This window comes from Tachyglossus aculeatus, chromosome 20 (genome assembly GCF_015852505.1).
Source record: "Tachyglossus aculeatus isolate mTacAcu1 chromosome 20, mTacAcu1.pri, whole genome shotgun sequence".
NCBI classification, from domain to species: Eukaryota; Metazoa; Chordata; class Mammalia; order Monotremata; family Tachyglossidae; genus Tachyglossus; species Tachyglossus aculeatus.
Genome location: NC_052085.1, coordinates 32,642,986 through 32,651,417, shown reverse-complemented (window position 1 = coordinate 32,651,417; position 8,432 = coordinate 32,642,986). Strand labels below are relative to the sequence as shown.

Here is an 8,432-nt window from a genome sequence, read left to right as displayed (position 1 = left end):
AGGCCTCCTGGAGGAGGTGAGCTCTCAGTAGGGTCTTGAAGGGAGGAAGAGCGCTGTAGTGTGGGGCATTCGGGACCAAGGGCGATGCCCCACGACAATGTGGTCACCCAAGTCTGCCCTCTCCCCTCCCAGGCCGGCAGTGGGGGCTAAAGGGAGGGCGCTCTCCCTTGGCCGGGGCGGGAGGCGGCGGGGTGATAATATAATAATAATAATAATAATAATAATAATAATAATAATAATGGCATTTATTAAGCGCTTACTATGTGCAAAGCACTGTTCTAAGCGCTGGGGAGGGTACAAGGTGATGAGGTTGTCCCACGGGGGCTCACAGTCTTCATCCCCATTTTACAGATGAGGGAACTGAGGCCCAGAGAAGTGAAGTGACTTGCCCAGAGTCACACAGCTGACAAGTGGCGGAGCGGGATTTGAACCCATGACCTCTGACTCCAAAGCCCAGGCTCTTTCCACTGCGCCACGCTGCTTCTCATGATGGGAGGAAGCCCGGCGGCCCGCAGCCCGCATCGTCTGGTCCCTCTGCCCGTCGGCAGGGGACATTGTGACCCCGGTTGCTCATGTCTTTCTTCTGCTCGCATTGCCCTCACCCCTTCGTCCGGGAGGCCTTCCCGGATTCATTCATTCATTCATTCATTCAATCGTATTTATTGAGCGCTTACTGTGTACTAAGCGATTGGAAGTACAAGTCGGCAACATATAGAGACGGTCCCTACCCAACAACGGGCTCACAGCCTTGCCTTCACATCTCCTTCTCTGTGGAGCATCTGATCACTCATTTTTGGTGCTTCGATCCGTAGGGTCTGGTGCAGCATCAGTTCTCTCACTCTGACCTGGGGATAGCTTCTCTTCAAGTCTCCCCTCCCCCTTCTAGACTGTGAGTTCTTGTGGGTGGGGATTGTCTCTGTTCCTGAATTGTACTTTCCAAGCGCTTAGTACAGTGCACTGCACAAAGAAAATGCTCAATAAATACGATTGAATGAACGAAAGTCTCTTCTCTCCCCTGTAGCTCTTTGAGAGCAGGATGGTAACTTCCACTTCTTCCGTCTGCCTGGTCCTCAAGTTCCCGATACAGTGTGTGGCACCCAGTGGGCACCCAGTCTAGCACTAGGGGGATAATGATGATGAGGAGAATTGTGAAGGGCAAGGGTCTCCCTGATGGGAGGGACTCTGGGGCCCTGCGGGGAGGCTAGATGCCCAACCCACATGTGGAGCAAAGGATTCTGGCGTGGCACAGACCCCCACAGACCCCCAATCCCTTCCTCTGATGCTGTTCAAATAATTGCCCTCTTGGACCCAGCCAGGGATGGGCCCCTTCCTACCTATCAAGGGTAGCCCTCCCAACCCCTGGCCTCTGCTGGGCCCCCGGGTCTGCTGTGCCCGGGAGTAGAGGCAAGGGGAGGGGGCTCCCCTGCTGCGAGAAAACAGGGGGTAGGGAGGGAGGGACTTGGGGCAGAAGGGGGGCCACCCCTGTTTGGATCCTGGGGTGCAGTTCCGTTCTGACTTTGCCCTCCCTGGCGGCTGAGATGTATCGGAGGCTACTGTACGCCCCTTCTCGGGGGCTGCAAAGGGATGCAACTTTGTCTCCAGTAAGAGCTGGAGGGGGCCTGGAAGATCAGGTGGAAGCTAATTATTATTTACTCTCCTGATTAAGTGACTCTAATTTCTCCCAAACTGTGGTTGCCGGGAGCCCTCACTCTGAAGCTCAGCCCCACCTACTCTGTGTCAGATACCCCCTCCACCTCCTCCCCAGTTGATCCTCCTGCCCCATCCTCCCCACCAGACATTCCCTTCCCCACCAGTCCAGGCCGGGGACTCCAGTCAAGACATCCCCTATCCTTTGGTTGTCGCCCCCAACCCTTCTCCTCTCCCCAAGATGCCCTGGGCTTCTCCTGACGCCCCTCACCTCCTGCGGTGAGAGAAAGATCCCTGGGACCTCTGCTCTTTTGGCCAGAGATCTCCGCATCCTGCTTAGATCGGTGATGTCCTTCTCCCCCTCCTCCTTCCCTTCCACCTTTCTCACCCACCCTCAACCCACCTTACCTTCTTCTTCCTCCTTTCCCTGCCCTCTGTCTGTCGGCCCAATGAGTCATCCTCTCTCTGTTCACCTACTTCTTGCCTCTGTTTCCCCCACTCCTCTGACCGTTTCATCACCTGTCTGTCTGGATCCCTTTTGCCTTCATCCTCATTGTCTTCAGCCTGGCACAGTGTAAGGAGCGTGGGGCTGGAAACTGAGAAACCTGGGTCTGAGCCCCAGCTCTGCCTCAAGCCTGCTCGACAAGTCATATCCTCTCTGGATCTGTTTCCTCCTCTTTAATGGGGCTAAGGTAGGCACTGACCCTCTCTCTGAGACTGTGAGCCCTGAGTGGGACAGACAGGGTCCCATCTGTCCACCTCATCTCTACCTCCGGGGTTTAACATATCGCGGAGTCGGCACTCCCTCCAAACCCTCACCGTTATTATTATTTCGCAGGGGCTTGGGTAGGCGGGTGGAGGAACTGCTGCCCTGGGGGACGTAGGCACATGGGGGAGATGCTTCCCTGGTGGGGAGGGGAGAGGGGGGGCCTCTAGCCATTTCCCCTAGTAGTTAGTGAGGTTGGTTAGCCCCTGGCACCCCCTCCCCCCGCAAGGCAGACCTCACTCCCTTTGCTCTCACCACCCCCACGCCCCACAGCACTTATGTATATACGTATTTATCTATCATTCTATTTATTTATATTGATGCCTGTTTACTTACATTGATGTCTGTCACCCCTGCTCTAGACTGTGAACCCGTTGTGGGCAGGGATTGTCTCTCTTTATTGGTGTATTGTACTTTCCAAGCGCTTAATACAGTGCTCTGCACACAGGAGGCGCTCAACAAATATGATTGAACGAATGAATGAAAGAATGAATGGATCACGGATTCCAGCTGCTGGGGGTAGAGCGCTGCCTAACTCAGTGCCAGGAGAGAAGAAGCAGCACGGCCTAGTGGATAGAGCACGGGGCCAGAGAGAAGGACCTGGGCTTTGCCACTTGTCTTCTTGGGACTTCGGGCAAGTCATGTCTCTTCTCTGTGCCTCAGTTACCTCATCTGTAAAATGGGGGTTGACTGAGAGCCCCATATTGGACAGGGACTGTGTCCAACCCGAATACCTTGCATCTACCCTAGCGCTTAGAACAGTGCCTGGCACACTAAGCAAAATACCATTAAAAAATAAAAGGAGAGGAGACAAGATTGTAAACCCCTTGAGGATAGGGATTACGTCTACTACGTTGATTGCACCCCCCCGCCCAAGTGCTCATTACAGTGCTCGGCACACACAGGCACCGAGCACCTACTATGGAATGAGAAGCAGGAGAGGAAGTGTAGCCCATCTTCTCCTCCCTCCCTGGCCTAGGTGCCCCTTCAAGAGGTAGCACATTCAGAGCCCCAAAAAGCAGGAGGGACTGAGGCTAGACTTCAGAATGAACTTCCCACCCGAGAAGGTCGAGAGACAACGGGGCCCGTCTCCCCGCCAACTTGAGTGGGCTTGCTGAAGCCCGTAGGAGGGGTGGACCTTGTGGGAGAATGGAGACGAGATGAGCTTTTCTGTTTATTGACTTTTGACTTCATCGTCCACGGAGCGTGAATAGTTTCATTGGCAGCAAAAGAAGAAGACAGCCACTCGGAGGGGCGCTCTGCCCACCAGGAGACCCCAGGGGATCTAGGGGGGCTGGTGGCTACCTCTGAGGATTCACTTGGAGAGCTCTGTGAACCCCCACTGCCCCCCGAATCTTGCCACCCCAGCCGGCCCGGCCCTCCTCCCCGGTCTCCATCCTCCCCGGGCCCCGGGGGCTGGAAGTCAGGACCCCTGGCTGCCCTCTGGCCCAGTCACGCGTGCCGGAGGAGGGTAAGGGCTCAGCTCCTGATTGTCCCTCCCCCCTGGGCTTTGCAGAGCATGGAAGAGCAAGCTACCCTCGACAGTTTCTTCGCCGCAAGATGATCCAAGCCCACAGCATGCTTCTCTTCCCGGGCGGCTCCCGCCCCCTCCTCCGCCCCTGGCATGGAGCTGCCAGGGGACCAGCGGACGGATGGACGGGAGGACTGATGGGCTTCCAGATCCAAACCAGGGCAGGACCTCTGAGCTCGGAGAGGAGTGTGAGGCCGCCCGGGCCTAGGCCTCGGCCTCCCGTCCAGGGTGGGCCATCTCCCTCCCCGCCTGCCCAGGTTGCAGTGGAGTGACCGAAGGACGTGTCCATCTCGGGGGACAGGGCAGGATCAGCACTTAATCCACCCCCGGCTAATGTGGATTGACCACCCTGACGTCCTGATGAGGAACGAGACCCGCCAACTCCAGCCGCCCCGGCGCAGTAACGGCGCTGCCCCTGGGGCCGTGAATCCTGACAATTCCTAAATCTCGGAGACTCGTGAGGTCCGAAGGGGCTAAGTGCCCCCTCCTGCCCGCCTGCTACGAAGAGCTGGCACCGGGAGTGGACGTGAACCCCGAGGCCCGGGGCAAGCAGCCCCCCGCCTCCGCCCACCCTCGCTCCCCGTGCTGTCTGTATAAATTAAGTGCTGTGAAAAGTAACTTGTTAAAAATAAACATAAATACTGTACAAGCTCCCCCTCCTCCCCCTGGGGGCTCATCACCGGAGACGCTCCCGGGCAGTGCGGGGGAGGGTCCCGATCTCTTTGGCCTCACCATCCTCTTCCGGCCCACACCAATATTGCACATTTTCCTCCCTCGGTCGGCCCTCTTCTCCTCTCCTCCCCCTTAGTCAAGGAGCCTGACCTGCCCCCGCCAGAGAGGCTGGGGGTGGAGAAAGCCTGGTCCAGCCCAGCGGGAGGCATCCCCCCCGCAACCCCCCACCGCTGCCATTCCCCATGAGCTCCCCAAACCATAGGAAGCCACAGTCCCGGTGTGTCCACCAGTGGGGACAGCTACTTCCCCAGCCCCCGATCCTGAGTCAGGGCCCTACCCATGCTCCCAGCTCTGGCTCGCAGGGGGGCTTGGTGGGGCGGGTGAAGGGGCTGGACAGGCCTAGGGCAGACGGACAAACCGCGGACAGGGGGCAGGTCTCCCCTCTGCCCATCTCCTCCTCTCCCCCTCCTCCTCCTCCTCCCATCCCGGCAGAGCTGGGCCGGGCCAGCGCCAGAAGGACACGTGGCTCCCGGATCCTGGAGAGTTTCGGCCAGAAACCAGCCCCGGCGGCCAGGGGGGACACACAAATACAGGCACACACAAATACAGGAAAACATGCACACAGACATGTGTACACCACCCATGGTACACATGAGCACATGCACACACATACGTGTCCACACCCACAGGTATATACAGGCCATACAAGCTTCGTGAACACAAGCATACGTCCATACACAGGTTTGCGCAAATATACACACATGTGCACGCACCGGTGCACACAGACAGGCACACATGCACACACACATCCCCCTGTCATGGAGGAGGCAGCTGGGGTGGGGGCGGCACGGCCCGCTAGCTCCTCGGGGTCACACCCTCCACAGGAGGAGATGGTTCGTGCTGTCGTCCCGTCCCACAGTCTCGCTGCTGCTGCCGCCGCCGCCGCCCCCACCGGCCCCACTGGCCAGTCTGAAATCCTCGTAGCCATCGCCGCCGCTGATGACCAGCATGTGGGCCTTGGACAGGGGCAGGGGGCTGGGGGCCAGCCGGGGCCGGGCCGGCTCTCTCCGCTCCAGCAGGCAGGGCGTCACGGGGCCTGGAAAGGGTGGGAGGGGGTTCTGTCAGATGTGGGGGGGACTAGGTTGGGCCCAAGGGGTGGGTGGGCAGGTCTAGTTCGGGGGTGGGACTGAGGGGTAGTTGGGTGGGTCTAGCTCGAAGGTGGGGGAAGCCAGTGGAGACACCTCCCCCGGACCCTCACGCGGGGCCCCTCTGGCACCTGTGTCCCGGAGTGGCGGCGGGAGGAGGAGGTCGGAGCCGTCGGGGAGCTCGAGGGCGGTGAGGAAGCGGACGTGGCCGGTGTGGCCCTGTGACAGGCCCACTGGGGTCAGAGGTGGTGCAGGGCGTGGGGCGCCGGGTGTGGGGGCAGCCAGGGGCAGGGTCAGCACGACGCCGGCACTGGTGCCGATCCACAGCAGGTCCTGGCAGGCCAGCAGAGCCGTGATCCGCAGGCACGCCGCCTTGTGCTGACGGATGATGGCGTCCGAGCCTGTCGGTAATGGCGGGGGGCCGCCCTCAGAGGAGGCTGGGGGAGCGGGGGCCCCGGAGGAGGGGTGGGGGAGGGACTCGGCGAAGGCCCATGGGGAGGGAATGAGTCCAGCCATTCCTGACCCCCCCCCCCACCCTCCGCCCTCGACTCCCTGCAACCAGCGTCCGGCCCACTCCCCTCCGGTGGGTCCCGGTTTCTCCCTGGAGAGCCGTGAACAGCACTCGGCCCGGAGCACCTGTGCGGGGTGGGGGCGGGGCCCGGGCCCAGGCCCAGGTTGGCTTCGCCTGTGTCGGCTCCTGGATCTGCACAACCCCCCCATTCCCAGGTCTGGCTACAGATTCAGGGAAGGGGCTGGTCCAGCAGGCGGAGAAGACGCAGGTGGTTTGAGGCTTCGCACTGTTTCCAGACTGCTTTGTGGCCTCAGGGAAATAAGCTTCTTGTGGGCAAGGATCGTGTCTACAAACTCCATTGTGCTGTTCTCTCCCAACCCTTTCAACAGTGCTCTGCACCCAGTAAGCACTCAATAAATATCATTGCTTGATGATTGATTGTCCTCTCTGGGCCTCAGTTACCTCCTCTGAACAGTGAGGAGAATGGTTTTCAACTGCGGAAAAGGCAAGTGCCCTGCCACTTGCAGGGGTGATGAAGGAGGGTCCTGGGGATGGGGTCCTAGGGTAAAAGTGTCTCTGCTCTGGCCAGAGCCAGGCAGATAATAGTAATAATAATAACGATGGCATTTGTTAAGCGTTTACTATGTGCAAAGCAATTTTCTAAGCGCTGGAGGTAGGAGTCCTGGAACTGTGCCCCACGGGAGCCATGCCCAGGGGAGAGGTGCCCAGGCGAGCTGTGCCTGGGTAAGTTGTGCCCAGGGGAGCCGTGCCTGGGGCAGTCATGCTGGGGGAAGCCTTGCCCAGTGTGCCAGGACCCAGAGGTTGCTTCAGATCCCAGGGGAGGGCCTGGCCCCGGTACCTGCCAGCATCTTGTGCACAGGAGGGCTGACGTCCACTTCGGCCAGCTGCTCATAGGACGTGGCATGATAGAGCCGGACCTGGGCGCTGCCCTGTAGGGTCACCCACACCCCCACAGAGGAGCTCACGAGGCAGGTCACGCTGCGGTGGCTATCCGGCCCCACTTGGAACTGGTGCTGCGGAGCAGAGAATGCCGTGTGGGCGCCAGCCCCTTTGCTGGTCTTCCACCACGGTCCTGCCCCAGCCCCTTCCAATGCCATCCCCAGCATCGTCCCTGGCACAGCTCTTTGTCCAGCCCTGACCTCCTGCCCTAGCTCTGAGCCAGTGCTGAGCCCACCATAGCCCCCCCAACCCTCTACCCAGGAAGCACAGCAAGGGCAGGGTGCAGGGTAAAATGAGGGGCAGGATAAGGGGTAAGGGTAGGGTGTGGGGCAGAATGCGGGGCAGGATGAGGATCAGGGGGCAAGGGCAGAATGTGGGGCAAGTTGAGGGGCAGGGACAGGGTGCGGGGCAGGATGATGGGCAGGGTGTAGGCTAGTGGCAGGTGCCGGGCAGAGCCTGGGTGCAGGGGGCGGGAGCTGGGCACTGTGCAGATGCAGTCTACCAGGCAGAGGAGCTGACACAAGGCCTAGAGATGGGGGTGGGGGGTGGGGGGCAGGGGCGAGGGGTAGGTGGAGACATCAGGGAAGTCCCTGTCTTCCCGTGAACCCTGAGATGGGGCTGAGGTGAGACTGGTGCTGGTGAGTGGCTGGTGAGACTGGCTGGTGGGTGGCTGGCAACGAGAACGAGGGTGTGCCTGGCCAGACGAGCAGGCAGCAGGGCAGGAGGGTGGTGAGGCAGGAGGGGCAGTGAGAGCTTACTGTGGACTGTAAACTCTTTGTGGTCAGGGAATGTGTCTGTTCTAGTGTTTTACTGTATTCTCCCAAGAGCTTAGTCCAGTGGTCTGCACAGTACAGTAAGAGCTCAATAAATAGGACTGACCGAGCGACTGAGTGAATGACCGGTGACTTACCTCCTGGGCCAAGGTGGCGGCCCCGAGGACCAGCACGGTGTTTTGGCAGCCGCACCAAAGCCGCCCGGACACCGCCACCATCTTGGTGATGGGGTTCCCGGCGGAGCCGAGGGGCAGCGACTTACAGTTCTGCGGGTCCCAGAATCGGGCTGCCGTGCCAGGGAGGTCCCAGGGGAGAAATGAGAACTCAGTGACAGGACTCTGTGCCCCCACCGTCCCAGGGACCCCAGACCACCCTGCTAGAAGGAGGGGGCTCTCGGCACTGAGGAAAGTTAATCCACTGCCCCTGT

General features: G+C 59.9%; 1 protein-coding gene across 1 annotated transcript in view; it reads right to left on the bottom strand.

Moving 5' to 3' along the window:
• Positions 1 to 3,567: 3,567 nt before the first annotated feature.
• ARHGEF17 (Rho guanine nucleotide exchange factor 17) overlaps positions 3,568 to 8,432 on the bottom strand; it is a 44,568-nt gene continuing 39,703 nt past the window's right edge. The window contains exons 19-22 of the mRNA XM_038761682.1: positions 8,143 to 8,291; positions 7,132 to 7,306; positions 5,893 to 6,162; positions 3,568 to 5,712 (exon numbers count right to left, since the gene is read on the bottom strand). Of these exons, the coding sequence (XP_038617610.1) occupies positions 5,486 to 5,712; positions 5,893 to 6,162; positions 7,132 to 7,306; positions 8,143 to 8,291 (821 nt within the window). The 3' untranslated portion in view covers positions 3,568 to 5,485. The remainder of the gene's footprint in view (positions 5,713 to 5,892; positions 6,163 to 7,131; positions 7,307 to 8,142; positions 8,292 to 8,432) is intronic.